At 38.7% G+C, this 24,237-nt stretch overlaps 1 protein-coding gene across 2 annotated transcripts; it reads left to right on the top strand.

Annotated features, from left to right (window-relative positions):
• The first annotated feature begins 219 nt into the window (after positions 1–219).
• On the top strand, positions 220–24,237 carry si:ch211-15d5.11 (nuclear receptor coactivator 7). 2 transcript variants are annotated; one of them, XM_041812447.1, is made up of 16 exons: positions 220–326; positions 2,942–3,157; positions 6,059–6,264; positions 6,427–6,506; positions 9,496–9,633; positions 10,345–10,521; positions 13,751–13,882; positions 13,959–14,143; positions 14,223–14,614; positions 14,695–14,854; positions 17,878–18,076; positions 18,178–18,294; positions 20,337–20,489; positions 20,577–20,672; positions 23,072–23,145; positions 23,265–24,237. In XM_041812447.1, exons 2-16 carry the CDS (start codon positions 3,057–3,059, stop codon positions 23,398–23,400), a joined length of 2,346 nt encoding a protein of 781 aa, XP_041668381.1. In that variant the 5' UTR covers positions 220–326; positions 2,942–3,056; the 3' UTR covers positions 23,401–24,237. The 2 variants fall into 2 exon arrangements, with proteins under 2 accessions (XP_041668381.1, XP_041668380.1); XM_041812446.1 differs by having other exon boundaries at positions 10,342–10,521; positions 23,265–24,236.

The raw sequence follows: 24,237 nt of genomic DNA, 5'->3' as shown, positions 1-24,237 counted from the left end.
TCAGGAATATTCCTTATAATGTGAAAATATCTCTTCTGCAATAAGCGAATTATGTTTGAACCGAACCGTATTTTCTTTCTCTAAAGTGGCAGTAACGCTGTCGTCTCTTTGAGAGGCGTCTGATAATACAAGAGAAATTCTATAAGCTACTTCCGCCTTCGCTCTCCTTGGGGGAATTCTCTTGATAAGAGTTCGTGCCTCTGTAGGCAGTGGGCGGATCTTGAATATTGAACTTGTTACCGTTGTCTGCAGTGATATCATAACACTGCAATATGAAGACGCGCTCATATGACCGCCACCCGTCTCCATCTCTGGGATAGACTCAGGTCAGTAAAGGCAGTCCGTTGGATCCGGTGTTTTTAGAATCTCTGTTTAGCTGCTGGTCTAATTTTTTTCTGCTCCTGCTGCCGTCTCGATCATTCTGTAATGTCGCCCATAATGCCTACTTCCTTCACAGTAATTGTTGCACCCCCAGCATTTACTGGAAGCTAATTTTGATCATATTTTACATAAATGACTAAGTGAATCGGTGAGATTGTCGAGTAATGCATGACGGAGCTCAGCTAATCCTGTTGCTGTGTTTAATTCAGAGATGAGAGGCTAATCACCACCTATTGAGAAGATAAATAAGGCTTTTACAGGATGCAGCTAGGCTGCCATGAAATAAACATAATATTAGCTCACAACTAATTATAGTTTCACAATGCTATTGTCAGGGCGTACAGTGTCTGATTCATATTAGAGTCATAATATTGACATGTAACAATATACTACTTACAAGTGTGTAATGTGAAACCTTCAACTATGCAGGAGTGCAAATTGAAACCCAGTTTTCCCAGCAGTCAAGCTTTTGACACATTGATTAGAAAGTGTTGAATTCATTGCACTGCTGATTTAAATATCCTGCACTGGCTTTACTGTTTTACTGCAACCCAACCTCCTGAGACCTGAGCTGTTGTTTGACATGCATTTTTAGTTTCTTCCACTTATTCTGGATCAGTAGGACCTGCTAAGTTTAAACTCACCCTTGACTTTGAACAGGAAGTATTTTTTAAACTAAAAACAATGTTGTCAAATCCCCTGAATGTCCTGTTTCTGCTGAAAATACAGCACTGGATCGGTTTTTGACCATATATTTTTTTGCTGTATTGGCCTTTTGTTGGGAGTCTTCAGTCAGTTAGAAATGGTGTCAGTCATTGAGAGAAGGAAGCTGGAGTCATTTCTCTTTTTTTTTTTTTTTTTTTTTTGATGGATCACAAGGACTTAATAAGGCCCATGGAAAAAAATCCACACAAATGCCCTTAAATTTCAATGGAATAACCCAATTATTAAAGTATCCTATAAAATGTACCCCCAAATTTCTTCAAATATTCACCAAATGTTTCAGTAAAAATTTATTGTAAAGCCTTAACAATCCAATAATAATTTCTCCCAAAATTCTATATAAATTTCTGAACATTTTCAAAGAAATTACCCAAAATTTCCAATAACATTTCCCCTGAGTTTTTGAATTTTCCAAAAATTCACTAATACATTACCCCAAACTCCATGAAAATGAGTGTGAAAACATCCAAATTCCCCGAAATGTTCTATTTTTTATTTTAAATATGAAGAGATACCAGCCAGAGTACATATGAAAATAATTTAGAAAAAATAAGAGCACCCCCCCAAAAAAATCTAATGAAATTCTCCCAAATTACAAAAACATTTCTCAAATTGAAAACAACTGAAAATTTCCAGAGAAATTCCCCTGAACATCCGAAACATTTAACCAAGTTCTCATGAAATTGCAAAATAAATAAATAAAAATCCTGAAAGCAAATTCCCTGAAAACCTCCTGTGAAATTTCCAAAATACACAAAATATTCAGAAAATTAAAGAAAAGCCCCCAAACCCTGAATAAATAAAAAAATGTACTAATAGATTTTGCCAAATTTCTTTTTTTTTTCTTTTTATTTATTTTTGGGCCTTTTCATGCCTTTATTAGATAGAGGAAGGACAGTGGATAGACTCGGAAACAGGGAAGAGAGTGGGGAGAGACATGCGGCAAAGGGCTACAGGCCGGATTTCTCAAATTGAAAATGCCTGAAAATTTACGTAGAAATTACTCCAAACATCCAAACAATTTTTAAAAAATTCCCATAAAATGCAAAAAAAAAAAAAAAATAGAAGCAAATTACTCCAGTGAAAAACTTCCAGTGAAACGCCCCAAAATATACAAACATACCCCCCAAATTTTCATTAAAATACTTGAAAATTTCCAAGCAAATTCCACAAAATTTGCAAACAAATTCCCCTAAAATTGCCATTAAAATTCCACAAAGTTTAAAGGATATTCATTCAATATTTCAAGCAAATTACTTCCAACTTCAAAGGACATTCTGGACAGTTATCACAAAAATTCTACAATCAGAAATTATCACTATGCTGCAGAAAAGCCACATGTGCTGTCCTCATAGGTGCCTGCAGGGTCTTAGGAGGTTAAATACTGAAAGAAAGCTCCCTGTCTCACCTCATATGAACAATTGCACTTGTTCATGTAAATTATCTTAATTATCTACCTCATGAAAATCTGCCCGTATCCTTGCATATTTTATACTTTTCTTCGTATCTAGTCAACATTCTTGTACCCTTCGCACATCTTGCAGCCATACCATCAATGCACACAGACTTGTATATACTACAAAATGCCTTGTACATCTTTAAAAAAAAATTTCTGTTCTTTTTTTTCTGTCTACTTTTACATTTAATGTTTAATTCCTGTACATTTAGAGCAAAGCTAACCAGAGTCAAAATTCCTGTTGCATGATCATACTTGGCTAATAATGCTGGATCTGATTTTGATTCTAAAGCTTCCTTTTAGGATCACGTGGTTGCAGGTAAAACTTTAATTGCATCTGTGTAAAACCAGCCCTTTTTTACTACTTCTTGTCTTTAATAGGTTCTGTGACCAGGGCAAAAGGCTGACATGGGGCATAAACGTAGGAGGAAGGACGCCAGCTGAACCCATGATCCCTCTGCCAGCGTCAGACCTAAGAAGGAAGTAAAAAAATAAAATGGCTCAGTCTGTGAGGAGGCCTGAGACTCTGGGACACATGGATCATGATCCCCAAAGGGACAAGACCAGGACCAGCTACTTTGGCAATGTCAAGACCAGGTCAGCCTTCTAAACACCAGGATTAGAGGAAGTAAAACAAAGCTCTAGCCGGACATGTGACGAGTCTGGCTGGCTTTAGACCTTCAGATTAAAGCACAATCACAATTCAGTCTTTCATTATCAAAAGCAGCGTGTCCGGATTAACAGTTTGCATGTGTTCTGACAGATTACAGTACAAATGTTAATTTTTTTTAGCACACATATGCATGCTTTTATCATCTGGTTTTATCCATTGTCAGTACAAGACTCCACGCTGCATCACAGAGCATCATGTGGGGGAGAGTTACTGCATGTTTACAGGAACTCACACTGCAAAGACAACTCCCACTCCTCCATAAATAACTCTGATCAGACTAACGCTGCTCCTCACAGTTATTCATAATTCAGATAAATTCTCCACCCTTAAAGGGAAAATCCACACTAAAATCAAACTCAAGGTCAAGCCTGAGTCTATTTATACAGCTTATTTTATCACAATATGCTTCGCTATCAATCATCCTCCCTTTAGATAACATTCCAGTTCATTTTTAATGTCTCCTTAAATAAGAAGGTCCAGATTGAGGAAGTAAAAAGCTTAGATGTAAAGATTTAAGGGAAGAAGCTGAACAGTAAGGATGGAAAGTTAGGGTTCATCCAGTAGAAGTGGGATGTGGGTGGTTTATAACGAAATCAGAAAGAATTTTGTGAGATAATTGTCTGGAATATCAGTTGAAGTTTAAGTCATTTACTTGAAATGCTGGGAGAATTTGATATGAATATTTCTTTAGTTTGTAGGGAATTTGTTTGAATATTTTGGAGATTTGCCTGGAAATTTTCAAATCTGTGCATGGAAATTTTGGGGATATGTTTGTGTATTTCAGAGTTGCATTGGAGGTTTTGGGGGAAATTTGTTTTGAAAATTTCAGGTATTTTCATTTAGATTTGGGAAAAGTGTTTGTAAATTTTGGGGTTTTTGTCAAAACATTTTTGTGGGTGAACTTGGTAAGTTTCACGGATTTTTATGGAAATTCCAGGCAATTTGTCAGGATGTTTTCATTATTTTTGGTGGAGATGTGTTTGTGATTTTGGGGAAATTTGTAGAAATATTCTAAGGTAAATTTGCTTTGAAATTTTGTGGGGTTTGTGTGTAAATTTTCAAATCTGTCATGGAAACTTTTGGTTTCATTGTAAGTTTGGAGGAAATTTGCTTCCAATTTTTTGCATCTTCAAGGGGAATTTAGGGAAATTTGTTTGGAAATTGTCAGGCATTTTTGTATAAATTTGGGAAATGTACTTGTAATTTTTGGGATTTTTTTTGGGGGGGGGTTGGCTTTTGTAATTTTCAAGAATTTTCATGTAAATTTCAGGCAATTGGTTTTGATGCTTGGAGGAATATTCTGCAATTTTTATGGGGGAGTGTGCTTTTAAATTTTGGGGGAATTTGTTTTGAAATTTCGGAAAAAATCTCTTTGTAAATTTTCACAAAATGACATGGAATGTTTGGGTTATTTTAATTGGAATATTTAGACTTTCTGACTCTAAGTTCCACTGAAACTTTTTCGGAATATTTAAAGAGATTTTGAGTTACTTTTCGTGGGCTATTTTTCATCTACATTTAAGAATTTTGAAACGAATTTTTGGTAAATTCTTTGACAATTTAGGGAATTTATGTGGATTTTTGAAGGAAAATATGCGACAAATACAGTACTTTTTTTTGTGGAAATTCTGTTGATGCTTGGTCTTAAAAGTCCTTTTGGTCGTTTATATTAAAGTAACCAGAAAAATTCCTCCCCCATGGCTCTCTCGGTGACTGACAGCCTTCCTTACTGACTGAGGAAACCCAACAACTGAACAACAGAACAACAGAACAACAAACAGCATCAAAAAGCTCAGTTCTCAGGAGGATATACAATAGGTTAATATTTTCTGATTTTGAACTTAAAAATACTGAAGTAGTAAGATGCAGCCTTAATTAAAATTTTATCAAATGGCTAACTTTATACCTCGAAACAGAAGCATGCATCAAGCTTATGGTTTCAGTTAGGGATGCATGATATGCCAGATATCGGTATCTGCAGATATCAACATTTTTGCCAATATTTACATCCAATATTTTGGCTGTGCATATCTGCGTATATCAACTGTAAAATTTGGCCATATATACTATTAGATTAGTGGAGTTTTAGGCTGAACCAACAGACCTATGTAAGTTGAGATCTTTTTCTTTATTCATTCTCATTCTTTAAACTTTCAAGTGTGTTTTAAGAAAAAAAAAGTTTTTTTTTTTTTCATCCTCAAACCTTAAATTGTGTTCAAAGGACAGAATTTTTAGTTAGGTAAAACATATCTAAATTTCGGTATCCGTATCGCTAAAAGGAATTTATAAATATCGGCATATCGGATATTGGCAAATCCCTAGTTTCAGTGTTTTTTAAAAATGAAGTCAGAGTGTTTTTGTTAGGGTTGCACAGTGTTGGATTTTTGCTGATATTTCCAGAATATATCGAACATATATATATGCACACCTTTTTACTGTACCAACACCAAGTGTCTATTGTGCAACGAGGCTGAGTCAAGCAAACCTGAGAGAGGAACAGGGAACTAGACAGTCTGATAGTTGTTTTATGTTTGTGACTTCTTTCAGAAAGTTCAGGACTCACGGTGGTCCTCCCTAGGTGTGCCAGGCCTTAGTCAACCCCCTATACCTAATGGTACAATTGTACGTTTTTCTGGTATTTAAGGTCAACGTATGATTTCTATGTATGTCTGATATAACCACTGTAGATTACGGCAGGAATTTCCATATCTGCCGATACTGATTTGTAGATGATATACTAGAGCATCCCTACTTTTTGTATGCATAGTGTATAACTATATAAATCAGCATTTATCTGTTGTGTCTGCTCATTCTCTGTCTCTTAGGCTGGGTTCTAAGCTCCCTCCTGGCGTCACTCAGCCTCCACAGTTCACTAAACGACCCTGGGAGACTCAACCTCAGGCCCGAGCCATGCAGGAGCCCACAGCCTGCCGTAGCCAGCTTCAGCAGCAGAGTCAACCCCTCATCGGCCGTCCCCTCGACCACATCCCTCACATCAGAAACCCCAAACTGCGACAGTACTATCTGCAAGGTGCTCCTGCAGTGCTGGCATTTCCATATCTTTGCATGAAGTTATTTCCATACGGACAGACGTGGCTGCAATGTATTAATCCTACCAGGAAGTGGTGATGCTTCCTTATTCTTGTTTTTTTCTCTTAAAGCATGACTGAGATGGATTTCTCTCCCCTAACAGGGACTTCACTGGATCTAAACAATACTGCAGTGAAGCAGGAGCACATGGCAGGGCCGTCAGATGACAGAGCAGGCAGCAGGGTGAGTCATATGTTTGTGACTTTTTAGACTTTATGGTGTGCTTGTTGTTTGCATCATGGGACCCAACCGTGGGAACAACAGGTAGAGACAAACTGGGAAGTTTGACACAGGTAAAGGATTTATGCTGCATCTATATATACATCAGTTAGATCAGTTATGTAATGGGAAGAATTACCCATGCTAGTGATTGGTTTCATAATTTATGATCTCAAGAGAGTTGATAAAGAGTGTCCAAGGTGCAGGGATGAGCTGTCAGAGCAGTTCTGCTACGCCATGGGGAAGCAGAATCTGTTTAAGAGCCTATTTAACAAATACAACCGGAGGAATGTATACTCTACTATGGAGGTATTTATCAGTTTGGATTCTATTCTGTGCTAGCTTCAGCAGCACATACGATAAATTGGATTTGATTTTTATTCTGCTGCTGAGCTGTATGGCTCTATTATTACCAGTCTGAAATAGACGTTAATGGCTGTTACTTAGAGCTCTTCTTTGCTGTTGTTTTGTCACTTATCCTAGAAATAAAATCCATCATGTCATCAACTTTTTAAAGTTTCTATCGTCAATAAATAGCTGAAGAGGAAGGACTTTTACAGAGGTGCCATTTAAGTAGGTAAACCTTGCTAACAGCCCACAAACACAACAAACTTGCATTTATTCTTAACTCAATGGCACTGTAAAGTTCAGTTTTTATTTAGTGTTACACTGAGAAGTGCTTCTGTTATTTTGAGGGGAGATAAAATAGAACAAGCATCTCTAGAAACTCACTGAGGATGAGAAGTATGAATGTTTGCTACACATGCTAGTTTTTGCAGCTTGTAGTTTCAGAAGTGTTATTTTAAGGAGATAGTCACCAGTTTAAAGAGCTACAGAAAGCATGCATTCATACTGACGCTTTCACAAAAACAGTTTTATTCTGTGGTGACAGAGTCAGTCAGGCGTCAGGTATCAAATTTAGTTGAACCAATCCGACTGTCAGCAGATGACAGCTTTGTCGATGAAGAATTCTTCACTGTGAGATCAGACTTCATAACTGTTGTGTATTTTATTCACATGTAATCTGATTGAGAGGGAAAACACAGTGGAAGTCTGTCATTTTTCACCAAAGCTGAGTTGACGCTGTCAGTAGAAAAGTTTGTTTTGTTCTTATTTAACCTTGTTTTAGGTCAGACCTGGCCACCAAAACCAGCAGCACTTAGATTCAACAAGACAAAATGTTAAAAACTAAACCAAGTGAAGTGGAGATTTAAAATAATCAGGGCACAAAATTTTGAAGGTAAAAGTTCCTGTAATGGTTAGTTTTGGTTAGTGTTGATTATGGCGCCCCCTTACTTTCTTGAATGATCAAATACATCACTCGGTGTGAGTAATTGCTGAAGAAATATTGATTAAAGCTCAGTTTTTGAAAGTAAACAATAACAAAAAAAAACCTCCTCTGTGAAATTTAAAGGGACGTTTCAGTATTTTTTAAACGTGGGTTACGTAAGGTACGCTATCATAGCAGTAGCATTAGCCTCCAGAGATTTCATTGTGTTTTGTCCCTTTGTACATGGCACAGTTGGAGAAGGTACAGCGTTGAAGGGTACAGCAGCTCTGCATAATGAAGCAAGTATTTTAGGTTAATAGGGGGCCCCAAAACAGTGTTGGCTCAATTGTAGCTACATTGAAAATGTTTGAAGAGTTTTATTGTTCACTAGAAAGCATCTGTGTTTGGCACTATTTTGCAATGTGAGCTTCGTCTACCGGCTATGTGTTGCTCTGCCTCAGTGTATCTGTAACAAGTAACTAAGCTAATTCAAAACTAAAATGAGCGATTTCATTTACAGTGGATACTTTTATGAGCTAGAGAACACAGAGGAACTTCTGCAGATGGAGACTCAGCAGGAAGAAAGATGGGAAAGAAACTTTCGTGGAGACTAGAGCACAGGAGAGATCCTGAGTTACCTGGTGGTACAGGTGTAGGGAGCTACTGCTGTCATGAGTGAGGGACTTCATGACACTTCCAGGACATTTTTGATCAAGGATAGCAGCTCACAGAAACCTGCAGCCTGCATCACTCTCCATCCAGAGTTCCCTGCCTTACTGAGCGCCGGTGTTTAAAGGGACTCCAACCTTTTGAATATAACTGGAGAAACCAACCCTGACAAGAAGAACTGTTCTTCTAATGACTGATATTTAGACAAGCTACATTTGCCACGACATGTTTAACTCATGAAAACATTGTGTTAGCTGTTGAAGTGGACAAGAAAGCTGAAACAACTGGTTTCAGTTTTGTCTGTTGTCTCTGACAAAGCCGCAGACCCAAACAGCTGGGTTTACCTAAAACTCACTAAATGACCTGGAACAGCTGTACCTGTCTGTTGTGCTGTTTAGCCTAGCTTCTCCAAGCACGTCCTGTTTGAAGGGACAGCATTAATCACTGGAGGCTAATACCACTACTATCACCAAGTGATTTATACAACCCAACTTCAGAAATACTTAAATATCTCTTAAAGATATGTCTGTTATTTGTTCAATGCACTAGCTGCAGAAACCTTAGTTTTCCTCCTGATTTAGTTTATAAATTTTGAAACAACAAAATGCACTGCATCAAGTTTGTTTTTGCATTCAAGTAAGATGAAGATGTTGCATTTAAAGTGCTTTGCACCACTCATGTGAGCAGCTTTTGTTTTGTGTTGATTTTGGCACCCTCTGTAGATAAGCAGTATAACATTCAGCAGTTTCCAGACATAAAATACTATAAAGACAGAGGCAGTAGTATTAATTTCAGTTTGTTTCACAGCCATGTAAGAGATCTTAAAGTACCTTTAAAATAAAATCCCTTCCTCTTTTTTTCTGGTTGAGTTTAAGAAAGGACTGATGTTTAATTATGTCTAAACGCCGAACTGTTCTCTTGGGGAAAAAACACGGGACAAAACCAAACAGTAAGGTTTCCCGTTCATCAGGATTCAAACCTCTGCTAAGAATCATCCTGTATGTTTTTTTCTAGGGTCCCCCTGGGGACACCGTATTCAGCGTCTCATCTCAGTTCAGCAGTAACGGGACATCTTCAGCTGAAGAGGACAAGATGGGTCACAATTCCTCCTTAAATGTTGTGTCCTTTTCTTCTACTCTCATCCCCAGAGAGGTAAGGGTTAATTCTGAGGGCACAGTGTGGAGTCCGAGAAAGACCCACTGACTTTAATCAGAATAATATTAGTGTCTTCTACATATATCTAAAATAAACACACTAGATTTCTATATTTTAAGAATGCAATTTAAATAGGTTCACATGTAGGCTGTTATTGTTGTGAAATGCATTCTGGGTAGTGATGACAGATAGCTGCATTGTTCTTCTTCCCACATTTTTTCCAACAGAGTGTTAACCTTAAAGCCATTCTCATTTTAACCTGAGTGCAGTTGTAGGTGTTTTTGTACATCAGTCATGAAAAAAAGACAAAGTTCTTCTGATTCGGACGGTGTGTCTTCATAGGCAGGGTTTCCTTTAAAGGCTGTTTTGTTGCCTGCTCTTGCACAACAGGATCTGACCTGCAAATCAACACCTGCCTCTTGCTGCACACGTCCAGATAGCCTCAGTCACTTTTTAGACAGTCTACCTCTACCTAAAATCTACCACTGTAAGCAAACTGGACTGATTGCCTACATAACTAGTTGATGCATTTTTGAAAAATGTGACACCAGCTCGTCACCCCCAGCCCTCATGTGTCACATGGAGCAGAGATGTGACCACAAACACAGAGAAGAGGGGAAATGCAGGCCTGGAGAAAGAGGAAGTAGTCACTCTGGTGTCAGTTTCAATGTCAGAGCTAATCTTATCATGGCTTCTCCTCTGAAGCAGCTGGTCGTCCCGAAGGGAAAAAACACTTCAACCGATGGAGGATCGTCTAAACCGGAGCTGCACTCTCACTCTGAACCCCACCTGAAGACAGACAAGGAGGCGGACCCCGAGTCTGTGGAGACCCTCTCTGCTCAGCCTCAGTCCCCTTCACCGGAGGCGGAGTATGACAAACTACTGGTAAGAAGAAAATAACCTTTTTTTCTCTGTTATAGAGAGCATGAATGTTTAATAGACTGACTGGGTTTAAACCACATCTCAACCTGTCAAAACAAGCAAATACCATAAACAAATATAAAATATAAGCTATTATTTTAGTCACTTGTCTTTGCACTGTGAGAAATTTTGCATGGATCTAGTTGTTTATAGAAGTTTTACTAGAACAGGACCTGGAAAGCAGCATTTTGATTTATAAGTTAAAGTAAGGTGTTGGTAATTTTCTGTACATATTTCCTTATTCTTTTGGTTTTGGGTTAGATAACTATCATGTGGAGCCTTCAAACAAACAGGTCAGAGTTTCAGTTCAACAAACAGACATTCTAAGATATCGTACAACCTTATAAAACTGTTAGTTACGACAAAAAGCAATCTGATTGGACAAAACGAATTCCATGACTGTGAATACAGAGTACGGCATATCTAGAATTCACCCTGCTGTACTGGATACAGTGATTTATTCAGCCTCATGCCTATAAAGGAAACACAGCAGTGTTAATAGTCATTCCCTATACTGAGATGTTTCTTTATTAGTGAACATCTGAGCATGAGTGGATATTTTATAAAAGCTTGTCTGAATGTGTTTTTCCCTACTAAGGGTGCTATTATGAATATGTTGTTTGCTGCTAGAAAAAAAACCATAGAGTTGTTATTTTTTTATATTGCGCATTCAGAGTTTGGTAAAAATGGTTTTATATTTTCATCATAGGAAGATCACAGTGCATTTACTAAAGCTCTTGGACCAGGGGGGTCAAACTCAAGGCCTGGGGCCAAATCCGGCCCATGGTAGAATTATAACCAGCCCACAAGATCATATCATGTTTTTATTATAACTGGTCCACCGTTATAAGGTCTGCAGATTTCTTCCAGTAAAAAAATGTAAATTTTACCCTGATGATTTAAAATATCCTTGTTAAGTCATAACAATCTGAAAAAAGTAAAGAGTTAAAATAATTAGATAAAAAGTCAGGAATGTCAGTAAAGAAATTTATTTGTGTTTTCATTTCATATTTTCAAATTAGCATCTCACAATTATGACTTAAACTTATTATTTAAACTGTTTTTGTCTCATTTTTTGGTCTGTATAAGTCATGATTTTGAATTTATTTCATTTTTTTTTACATTTTAAACTCACGATTTTGAATTTTTTTCTCATATTGTGACCTTTAAAACTCATGTTTTCTACTTTCTATCTCATATTTAGTCTTTTAAAGTAATTATTTGACTCCTAATTTTGATTTTTAATTTTAATTTTTGATTGTTTAAAGGTACATTGTGTAGAATTTGGCTGCATTTCACCGAACAGAAACGGTGTAAATGGGATATAATGTTTATATATTTATGTGAAGTATGTTAAACTAAGTGCACAGTCATCCCCTTTAAACTTTCGTTTTCTTTTTACAAATTTAGAAAAAAGCTTTTTAAATTTACATTACTGTGGGTCGCCCTCACGGGGGCTGACATAACGAACTGCCATGTTGTCTACGGCAACGTTTTAGGGACAGAAAGAGCGAAATGCAATTTTTAAATACGAACCTGCCCGCCGGTCCTGAAAGCTACCTGGAAGGCTGGTGGAGAAGAATACTGACCTATGATCTATAAAAATAATGGTTACAAAACTGAATGAATAAATCCTCACCTCTTCACTGCTGTAAATGATGTCCGGCTCACGATCCTTTTTGGTCTTCACAGGCTCTCGTCGTTTAGTGATGTGATGTTTTGGTAACAGATCGGATCATTCTAAAATCTGAACGCTAGATGTCACTAAAATTCCAAATTCTACACAATGCACCTTTAAATGAATACTGTCTGATTTGAGCCATGAGACTTTTCCTTTTTCCTTTTTTTTAAAATCTCAAAATCATTGTTTTACCAGTGATTTATTATTGGTGAAAATGCTGTTGACCCTGTCAGGCTCTCAGGTTAGACATAAATTCAGAATCCGGCCCCTGCTGTGATTGAGTTCGACACCCCTGCCGTAGACTGTGGTTTATTTGTGTCATAAAAAATGACCTGAGGTTTTATAAGAGATTTAATTAACAGAACACTTTTCCTCTGAAAAGAGCACCAAACAAGACAGTTCTTAAATCTCTACAGAGCTGAGTGCACACTTACTGTTTTAGAAACATAAAAAACCCCACAGCTGTAGAGACAGCATGCTGGCATGAAACTATGGCACCTAGAGATTTTATTCTCGGTTTCACTGACATATACAGAGGTTTATTTTTGCACCATGCACACTGAATTATAGGTTTTTATAAATGGAGATGAACTTGATTACAGGACCTGAAAATGAAGATTTCTAAAGATATTTTCTGGAAAAGAAAACCTTGAGTCCGTGATACCACTTTAACAAGGACTATGATATATTTTTCCTTCACTAGCTGTACCAACAATCCATCCATTAATCTGTTGTTTTCCACTCATCTGGGGTTTGGCCATGGTGGCAGCAGGATAGTCAAATTCACACAGACTTCCTTCTCCCTAAAAACATTTTCCAAATCCTTCTGGGGGATCTTGAGGCATTCCCAGGCCAGAGGGGATATACATTTCAAGAAATTGTAATATCATGTTTGTTTGTTTTTTCTGTGATTTACTTCAGAAAGTTAAGCTTCTATTTATACTAGATTCATCTCATAAAAATCAAACTGTTCAACATTTTTTATTTTTTTAATCCTGATGATTACGGCTTACAGCTCACAAAAATCTAAAATCAACATCTCAAACTGTTAGAATATTGTGTAAAAGTCTGATTTGCAAAGGTTTCCTGAGCCTTCATTCTATCACTCTGGTTCAGTTCACACAACCACAATCATGGACTGTGGACATGGCTATTGTCTAGAGCCTAGGTTCCCGATCTGGGGTACAGGACCCCTTGGAGGGGCGTGAGGGTCTTTTTGCTCTTAGGTTGCTAAAATTTGGTTCATTTTAACTATCCCAAATCATGATAAACACATATGTATGGTTCATATGAAGGTCTTTCCGTAAAAACACTGGTGTTTAAGGCTGTTTTGTTTGACTTTAAACAATGAAAACAGTTCAAATTGTTGTTAACTGCTGAAGATACTTAAAAAAATATAAAATATTTGCATTTTTGAGACTGAAAATTGTTCATTTTTAAAATGTTATCCTAAGAAATGAGTGCATCTTTTATCAGAGGCTGCAATCATTTAAACTTTTGTTATTCTGACAGGACGTGGAGGCTGTGCCGATGCCTGACGGTCAGCTCTGCTTATTGGCTCTCCCACCAGAATGCTGTCAGGGAGAGGGTCCAGAGGCCATGCAGTACCTCAAACTGTTCTGTCGCTACATTACAGACCGTAAGGTGGGTATGAGCACTGCTTTAAGTCTGATCTCAGTTTTTATTCCCACCACTCAGTCTAAGATTTCCCCTCTCTCAGGGTGTGGTTTCAGGTATCCTGCTGGTGACTCCGAATAAAATCTTCTTTGACCCGTGTAAGACTCATCCTCTGGTGAAGGAGCACGGCTGTGAGGAGTACCTCCTCTCCTGCTCTGTTGATAGCCTGGCTTCTGTCTCCTTCTTCTCTGACATCTCACATGTCTACTTCAGCAAGTCCCAGCAGAGGTCAGCAAAGCTCCACAGACCAATCACAGACTCACATGAAACATGTGGCATAAAAATGTCTTTGTTTCATTGTTTTCAGGAGAAAAGGAAAGAAAATTTTCCAGAAGTTGAAATCTGCAAGAAGGCGAGCAGGAGGCCCCTCAAACCAAAAGGGGGACTCGACCCAGGCTCTGGTCTCTGTGGCTCCGTCTGATTTGTCCGGTTTGGCTCTGAGCCTGACCAAGGAGGTTTCTGTGGAGGAAGAAGAGGAGGAGGAGGCAGAGAGCAGAGACATGGCTGAGGCTGAGGGGGAGCTGGATAAAAGCCCACCAGAGGGGCTGCTAGAGGAGCCAACAGGAGTTCTTGGAGTGGCTGTCCTGAGCAGTGCTGCCACCTTCTGCTGTGGAGGTCAAGAAGCTGAGAGGAGGGGGAAGATGGAGCAGCGGAGCAGAGATGACAGAGAGAAATCATCAGTGAAGAGCCAAACTGCAGGTGCTCATGCTGAGTCAGGTCTTCATGATGATTTTTAGTTTTATTTGGACCATTTTAACCAGGATTTTCCTTTTCTTTAGTGCCTTGCAGGTTGACAGCAGGAAGTTCAGGGAGTGTGATGTTTGTGCGGCTGCGGGTTCAGCCGACTGCAGGGAAGAAAAAGGCTGGCGGGGGTCTTCAGCTTGGAGCAGCCAAAACTTCACCTAGAAGGGAGGCCTGGCTTGCTCTTTCACAAGAAAGGTAAAGTAGCTTCTGTCAGAGAAATGCACCTGCAATGTAGAGTGAGAGGAATATAATATTGGAGCTCACAAGCAGGGCCGCCCATGAGGAAGGGGAATAATCTCTAGGGCCCTGCAGCTATAGAGGTCAGCTAAAATGTTAATTATAGATTTAAACAATCCAAAAATCGTACATTTGAACTGAAATGTTCTGTGCATTTAAGAAAAAATTGCAGTAATTTTGGTTTCCACTGCACTGTGGAGCTGCAGCACACAGGAAGTAACACAGAGGAATGCACAGAGCATTGATCAATTTCAAAATAAATCCTATCAGTTAATGAACATTACATAGAAATGACGCAAATGAGTGGCAAATCAAATTGCACAGGCAAAACTCGCTATTTTATGTTATGCATGTATGATTTTTTATTTTCATCTGCATGTGAATTCGTGATCTCATGCTGCGATGTGCTCCACTCCCCTTTCAGAAATGGACCCAGCAAACAAGGATGCATGCCCACAGTCAGTTGAAATATTCTAATACTACATATTCTAGTCATTTTGTCTAATATTTTTTGCATATCTCCAGAGATAATTGTGTTAATCATTTTAAATCATATGAAGACTTTCAGATTTTAAAACCAATTTCACAAACCTAATATAACAGCCAAACATTAAATATGTGATGAGTGGCTTTACCACAGTAAAAACTTTACTTGAAGGTGATAAATCATTGAAACAAACCTCAAGTTTACAGGAAAAGCGAGTCAAAAGTGATTGTTTTATTCAACAAAAAGAAAGTTGGCTGATGGCTGGTGGTTTTGTAAATCCCTGCTGATTAGACTTTAGAGGTCAAGATATTTTAGAGTCATTTGTCCATCTCACATAGTTCTAGTTCTTATACATAAACTTCCTCTGAGAATTTTGCTCACGTTTCAAAGTGTTAATTGCTTTCTTTTAAAAATAGTAAAAGTCTTTTTTTAATGTATTTTTTAAATTAAACATCAAAATATCAGGGCTGTGTTGTAGGCTGGCCATCCATGACCTTATCAGTCAGACTATATCAGAAAAACACTGTAAAAGCACTGAAAATCTAAGTATGTAACCATGGTAACCATGCATGCATTAGTTAAAGCAGTTGTTCCCAAACTGGGGGTCACAAGACAATGAAGGGGGGTTGCAGGATACTTTGCAAAAAAAACAAACAAAAAAAGAATAAGTGGTAAATTTTATCCATTCGTGTGAAAAGTCATTAAAATTAGTTACATTTAAAATAAAAACATAGTTATTAAGTGAGATTTGTGCTTAAATATAAGTAAAATGTAAATTTGTACATGATGCTTTGTGCAACATCATAACCTTCAACCATGTTAAGTGAAGGTGGGGTGCTCATGTCTCTAAAGCTATTATTTTGGGGGTCATGGGCTGAAAAGTTTGAGAACCCCTGAGTTAAAGTAGGAGAGTGCATGCTGAGAGATCGGCATGTAAACTGATATGAATAAATCAGGTTTAGGGAGGGTCCTTTTGCTGGATTATTCAGTGGGTCAGTCATTTCTCTGGGTGAGGCTGGCCAAAAGCAACAGATTCAACAGATTTTCTTTATTTAATCTGGATCCCTGTTAGCTGTTCCCTACCTTAGAGCACAGCTAGTCTTAAGCAAGGATGTATATCAAAGCCTACATTTCCCTTAAAGAGACTCTACAGCAAATTAGCATTCACCAACAGCCAAATGCAGGTATTTTTCTGCAGTGTTAGGTGAATTTAATCAACTTAACTGGCCATTTTGGGCGTAGCTTAACCAAGACGAGGGATTTTGTTAGAGTTAATGGCATAAATTAAACCCCTTTTTTCTGCTTGTTCCTACTGACTTTATGAGCAGAGCTGAGCAGACTTTCATGCTCACTGACCAAAGAATCTTGCCTACTCCTCCCTGTGTCGGAGCTGCTGTTAAATGTTTACAGGCAGCTGTGTGTGCTGGGATGGTTTGACTCATGTAGGGGAGTAGTTGCTTCCTGCTAAAAATGCATTTGGGTCAGTGCCATGCTTGTTGCCAAAAAAGTTGAACAAAGCCTGATTTTTTTGCTAAGGACTTCAGAAAATGCACTACAAATATTAAATTATTGTAAGTCTAGAACTTATAATGCATGAAAATGCTTATGAATTTACAGTGCCCCTGTAGGAAGCAAAGCAAAGATTAGCACGGTCAAGTACAGGACAAATAGGTAATAAAAAAAGGAAAAAAAAAAGCACGATTTAAAATGAGCAACACAACAGCTTACAATAATACCCCCTTATTAAAAAGCCTATAACTCAAACATGATACGCCTTGATTTTTTATTTTATACCTCATTAAATAATACTGCTTGTTAAAACTGTCTGGTAAAAAAATGCTCTTTCCTGTTACTTATTCCATCATTCTATGATTTCTCTTAAATGTTTCTGGTTTAATATTTACTCCTTTTCTTCTAAACTCTCATCATTCAGTAAACATTATCAAAACAAAACCAAATGCAGTAGAAGGTCAAAGGTCGCTCCTCTGGGGATTATAAACCAACAGTCAGTTAGGTATGATAGCTGTGTATCTTGAAAAAACTACTTTCATATTTAATAGACAAAGTTAGCTGAGTTTAGAGGTACTTTTTTGTCCACAGGGGGTGCCAGAAGTGACAAACTGAAAATTCCTCATGGGAGCTTTTAGCAGCTGGTCTAAATAGACATTCCTGTTTCTACCTCTGCTATGTAACTAATACTAATTTGGTCCCTTTCAACTGAATCACCTTTCTTTAGATCATTTGTGTTCAAACATCATGAATTAAAAAAAGAGTATCTACACTACAATGTCTCTCTAAGGAGGAGGGAAACTTCTCTTTCTTGTGACTCCTAGTTTTCCTCTATAATAAAGCTCTATTAGGAGCTCTTCCACAGCTGATGTTCAGTTACTGGTTTCATTTCATATCAGCGTATTTGTCTGGGATCGTCTCTATTGTCTTTCCTCTTCGTGTTGACCCAGCTGTTGAGTTTGTTTGTCCTTTCTTTTCCCTGCAGCGCTGACGAGCTGTACGCCTACCTGTCTCACTGTCGGCCAGACCTGTGCATACTAGAGGGGGGAGAGGAGGGTGGGGAGGCGGACCGGGATGAAGAGGGGTTCGTGCTCATAGAGGACAGAGAGGAAGAAGAGGAGGAGGATAATGAGAAGGAGGAAGAGGTTTTTCAGAGGCACCGCAGCACCGGGGACGACTGGGAGGTGAGTCTCACAGACAGAAAGAGATCTCAGACCTCACTTTATTCTAGAACAGTCTTTTTTGTTTTGGTTTAATGCTTAAACTTTTAAAAATTATTTTGCAGATGGTGTTGATGGAGGACAGCGGGGAAAGGCCGACCCTCATCGTAGACAGGGATCCAGAGGGACTACTGAATATTGTAGAGAGCAGCAATGTTTTAGAGGCTTCACATGTCCAAGAGGTGAGAGATATATGCTTTATGAATGAATACACAAACTGTCCACACACACACCGCTCTGCACCGGCTGTTTCTCCTCACACATCACATAGTGGATGTTTAATCCTGCCTGTGTTTATAGACACTGCTAGCTGCTTTCTAATGAGGTTGAACAATTTAAACTCTTTGAATATAATAATAAAACATTAAGGTATTCCTTCTAAGAACCTTTCTCATTGATAATACTGAACTTTGAGACTCAGTGGTGTTAAAAGGTTGCTAGGTAACAGCCAATCAAAGAAGACAACATTATAAAGAGAGGGTAACCTTAACATACCCTGTGTTTAGATACTAAAGCAGTTTAACCTGGTAATGCCTGCTGTGTAATTTTGTGATTTTCCTTTTTAGCACTTTAAGTATCAGCTAGAATACCAGAAGAGCAAAGGGGATGAAATTTGTCAAGTTAGTAATAACTAATAACTGCAGTTATATATTTGTATTAGGGTGTAAAGGTATGCATATTTGTACAGTACCGGCCTCTTGGTACGCTACAGACGTGCACTGAATGAATGGATCTGCCATTTTTGATGGCACTGTGTCACTTTTTCTTCTCTCTTGGGTCCTGGGAGGGCTTCACTTTTCATAGGATGCAGGATTTAAACACCTGTTAGCACTGACTGAGCCAAAATAAAGAAATTCATCTCCATCTTTCAACAAAATATATGCACCAGCCCTTTAGGAACTTCCCATGACTTGGGATCTCTTCCTCATAACACTGGTGCTCTGGTTTTGTGGATTAAATTCATCCTAAAACAATGTGGTTCCTGCAAATGTCAGACTTGGGAGAGGCAACTTAGTCATGTATACAGTCTTCTCAGACTCCAGGCAGACTCCTCATCGGCTCAGATGGGCTATAAAAAAAGCTCCCAAACTTTGTAGTGGATCAGTTAAAAAGTAACCCAGTGCTAAATCAGTGTAGAAATAGACAGATTAGACGTTAATAGCACCCTTAACAAGCTAATGGTTATATTAGAATGAGTTCAAGGTCGGGAAATTTATATATTAACATATCAATAAAAATAAATAAACTAGTATCTGCATTATTTATTAATTATCTTTATACACTGAAGACATTCTTAGTAGGAGGTTATGGCATTATTCTTAAGATTAAGAAGAAGGTTACTGATTACATGGGCCAACAGCAGGGAGGAGCCCTTGAGAAGCCTGCAATGAAAAGTGGGTTTTTATTTATTTTTTCTTAGTAGTTAGTGTTATTATTTAATCAAAAGTGACTAAATGAGTCAGTCAACAGACTGAAATTTGTATCAAATAGAATAAAATAAAATACAATACTGGGGGGCCCCTGTTTCTCCCTTAAAAATTTCCTAATGGTGTATTCCAGCCCTGAGAAATAATGCAAGTACATTTCGTTTAACCTCTCCTCACAGGAGCTTTAAGCCTCACATGATTTTAAAAAAGTCTAGTTATAAGGAGTTTCTCAAATGTCCTTTGCATATCTATGTATGATAAAATCTGTTAATGAAGTAAAACAGCTAAAAACACTCAAACTTCTTTTCCTTTAAGCATAATTCAGATACTATGAATAATTATGAAGTTGCCTCATTTTTTCCTCATTATGAGTTTAATAGTAAGAACAGGAAATATTAAAATAAAGAGAATGCAACACAGATTGTTTGTCCTTTGTGAATTTTTATGATTTTTGTTTTCTCAGCTTTAATGGACATTGCCCGTTCAGTTCAGTTTAAAGATTATCAGGCTTTTTTGTTGGCTGATTCATTCATCTATTTAACTGTTGGCTGCACCTGCTGTTCAGCAGATGTAAATATTTAACTTACTTGAATATGAGAAGTAGCCTCAGTCAGGTTTTTCATGCTAACAATTTTGCTCCTGCTGCTCTCAGTTCTATCCAGAGCAGCTGATGAAATGGTGAAATTAAACCATGAAATCTATTTTAATTTCATGTTTAGAGATCCGCCTCTTGTTCCCTTCATATTTGCTCTCTGATTATTATAACTTGAACGTTTCTCACCTTTTATGATCCTCAGCTGTGTAAGGAGCTTCCTGCTCGAACAGTCGGCCACACCTGGCAGCTGGCTTACAGTACATCCCGCCATGGCGCCAGCCTCAAATCCCTCTACAGAAAACTCAGCTCCACAGACTCCCCCGTGCTTGTAGTCATTAAAGATGCTCTGGATGAGGTAAAACACACCATATATCATCTACCTTAACAGTTATACATGTAATAGTGTATATTAACGTTTACTTTTGTGGCTTTCTTTCTTCAGATATTTGGGGCCTTCCTCTCTCACCCTCTGAGGCCCAGTGAGACGTTCTACGGTACGGGTGAAACCTTCCTCTTCATGCTGCATCCTCGATTCAAGGTGAGCCAGCCAACAACCGTCCCCAGAGTGCTGGTGCTGTTCTGCTTCTTCAGCTTATTTTTATAAAAAAAGCAAATTTGCATTCTCTATCGGGTCAAATGCCAGGAGGCCCTAAAATATCTACCCTTCAGTTGCTTTAATGACATCACCAGGGTATTAGAGGCTAATTGGTTTAAATTATTCACAGTCCACTTCTAATTTACTCAAGTCTTCTGTGGAGGCTCTGTGAGGACATGCATGCACACATTTATTTTACTCTGTTTTCCCATTATAAAATGTTAATTACTGTCATTTTCTTACATTAAAAGAGGTAACATGGGGTAGAGAGAGTACAGGTGTTTGTCTGTTTAGGCCAGGTATACGCTGTGATTTCAAGCCAGTTCTGTCGTGTTTGAGTGGTATGACTGGATTTGGAGTCAACCAGATAGACTGTTGTATACATCTACTGCATGGACATGTTTCACATTCATCTGGGAAACCTCCAATACAAAGTATTTGGGAAGGGCAGGACTTTTAAGAAAAATTCTCAGAAGGTGATTGGGCGAATGTTCTGTCACATTCATGACGAGCCAATCAGAGTTACAAGACAAAATGAGGTAGTGAGCATGTACAGCTCTGGTAGTAACCTTAGCTTGACAGGCCAGCGCTGCCATAGCTTAGGAACAGCAGAGCATGTTGTTGGACAAAACTCATGCTGAGGCTGGTGGGGAGACGTGCAAAAAGTTTTTCTCTGCCAAGAAAGCTTTCAGTGCGGATCTTTGCTCTTGCTTTAAAAACCGTGGTCCAGTTCTGATAAAACTATTGCTATACTAAAGCTACATCTGAGGTAATCGCTAATGCTGCAGCAGTCATTATTTACCAGCTTGCAGTACTACTAAACCCTACCTGTAATTAGAATTGTTCCCATTCCGATACCAGTATCTGAAATATGTCCAATGCTGCTTAAAATGCAGGTACTGGTATCGGGAAGTACATGTGTTTATGCGCCAATCGGATACCATTTTCTTTAACCTTATATTTTGCTTGGTTTAGCCATGCCACATGTAAATGTTAGCTTTCTAAACTGGTATTTCATTTATTACCGCTAGCTTGAATGCTGTCATATTGTTTTCCCTTTAAGAGGGTCTGTCCGCCAATAGCAGGCTGTCCCTTCATCACGTCATGCTTCCTGAATAAAGCATAATAGAGAGAAAGAAAGAAAGAGCCCGTGTTTGTTAAGCCACGTTCTTAGTCTAATGTAGGGCTAAAATGATTTGCTCACAGTACAGCCAGTCCAGAAAGTTTATTCCAAGTATCGGATTGGCACTCAGTATCAGCTGATACCCAACGCTCTGGTATTGGTATCGGGAAGGGAAAATGGTATCAGAAGATCTCTAGCTGTAACAATCACAAACTAATGCCAAAGCAGGTTGGGAGAACAGTGAAAACTTCTTCTTCGCCATGAAAACCTCTCAGTGCTGTCCTTGAATTTTATTTAATAAAGAAATGTAGTCCAGTTCTGATTAAACTTCCACTATATTATAGCTACATCTGAGCAAATTGCTACCAGCTTCCAGTACAGCTAAACCCTGTTGTAGCTCATAGCTAGCTAATCATTTCAGATAGTTGCTTGGCAAGATGGATTTGCCTGATCACAGACATAAAGTCTGGTCAATCCATCTGCCTTGTAAGGTTACAAATGACAGCCAATCATAGCTGATTCAACCAGTCAGATGAATTTCTGGCATGTTTGATATTTTGATCATATGTCTGCATACGCTCTCATTGTATCCTCCAGTTTTCACATACAACAGCTGTGTTGCAATATACCAGCACCACTCCATTCTGTTGTAAATAAGCAGCAGGTCTAACTTTGGTGCAGAGCTATGAGCGTACTCCTCCACTTCAGGGCTTTTTTTCTTGATTTTTATAGCACAAACTGCCAGACAGAGCCTGAAATCATCATGGGAAAAGCATGTCTGTTTGATGTGTCTTCCTCCTCCTATCATGAAAGATGCGAATGAGCAGGAAGTATCTGCAGATCTCCAGCTGACAGGGAGAGTTTGTTATCAAGCTGCTAATTGTGTTCAGTGGTGATTGGGTGTGGAATAGCAGGAGCATTTTTGTCTGTGTTTCTATTTCAGCTGTGCACAAAGATGAGACTTAAACCTCTGTCTGTTGGAGTTTGCAAAGGGAACTTTGTTGACATGTGTTAGTCTGTCTCTAACTTGTTCAGTGGGAGCTCTCAGGTCATGTTCAACCATCTGACCCTAAAATGTGAGCATGTAAATCATGAGCGTTGGTCATGCATCGTCATGCAACTCGTGCAGTGCAGCCCCGGCCTCTGGGCTTCCTTAGTGTTCGGTTTCTGAAGTTTTGCCTAAACTGTTGTATGCTGACTGAATGTACCTTTCTTTCAGTGCTTCAGATGGACGGGAGAAAACTCCTTTTTCATCAAAGGAGACCTGGACTCGTTTGCCATTGGTGGAGGAAGGTAATGGTTTATAAATGCTCTCTCCGTCATTCATCTTTGTGAACTCAAATCTATCCACCACATGTATTAACCAGATCGTTTTCATTTTTTCTTCACTGCTCTGCGCCTGTTTCCTGCAGTGGTCACTTTGGTCTGTGGGTAGATGAGAATCTGTACCTGGGTCGCAGCAGCCCCTGCTACACCTTCAATAACTGCTGCCTCGCTGAAACCGACGACTTTCGAGTCATGGAGCTGGAAGTGTGGACATTCAGCTGAGGAGACTGAGCGGACTCTCTTTGACTCGTCTTTATCAAGACAGCATTTATTACCCCGAACACAGCCGCTCACTCATTTCACGGCAACATCCATGTAAAGACAAAAACTGCAGGACTCATCCGCCTGACTGAGTGCTTTGGACTTAAGTGAACTGAACGATGCTCAGAGTCCCTGAATGGTGAGGTTTAATGGCTGGCTGTGTCATTATTGACTCATTCCTGTGGGTTTGGCAGACAGACAGAGTTCTGCAGAGCCCAGAGGACCTGAACTGTTATGAAACTGGATTCCTTGAATTCTAACTGTTGAATGGAGTTGGTTACAAGCCTCAGAGACTGCACTTTTAATGTGAATCAGTAAATCCATGATATCATCATTTATAATGCAAACACGACACACTAACCTCTAAGGTAATGCATGTCCCCTTTTCACACAGCTGTGCTTGTTTTATCCTGAAAGTTTCAAAGACACTTTAGTCTCCTTAACAGCAGATTTTTGCAGGTCACAGATCCATAAATATTCCATAGAGGGCAATCATGTTTAGATTATCATAAAGTGTCAGAAATACACGATAGTGCTGAAATAAGACCACGTGGAGCGTCTCATCTTAAGAACATCTGTTCTCACAAAGGATCTTTGACCATCACTCATGGCTATTTCAGACTCTGAGAGCTTACTCATACTTCACCATGGTTTCTGAACACAAATATCTGTATCAAATTAAACCCAACAGTATTGTCCTCTCACTCCAGAAGTCTGTTCTACTTTGCTCATGTGGAGCAGCGTTCGTCTGTCTGTTCAGTTAAAAACAAGAATAAAACGGCACAAAGTGCAAACAGA

This window comes from Cheilinus undulatus, linkage group 18, assembly GCF_018320785.1.
Source record: "Cheilinus undulatus linkage group 18, ASM1832078v1, whole genome shotgun sequence".
In the NCBI taxonomy this organism is placed as follows: domain Eukaryota; kingdom Metazoa; phylum Chordata; class Actinopteri; order Labriformes; family Labridae; genus Cheilinus; species Cheilinus undulatus.
The sequence above is the reverse complement of the archived record's forward strand: the minus strand, read 5'-3'. Positions and strand labels throughout refer to the sequence as shown.

Excerpts from the sequence above, each read along its gene's own strand:
- si:ch211-15d5.11 (XM_041812446.1), top strand. The coding sequence starts at position 3,057 with ATGGCTCAGTCTGTGAGGAGGCCTGAGACTCTGGGACACATGGATCAT. Across the intron at positions 6,507-9,495 it reads ATGACAGAGCAGGCAGCAGG|GGTCCCCCTGGGGACACCGT; the intron begins GTGAGTCATATG and ends GTTTTTTTCTAG. Across the intron at positions 9,634-10,341 it reads CTACTCTCATCCCCAGAGAG|CAGCTGGTCGTCCCGAAGGG; the intron begins GTAAGGGTTAAT and ends TCTCCTCTGAAG.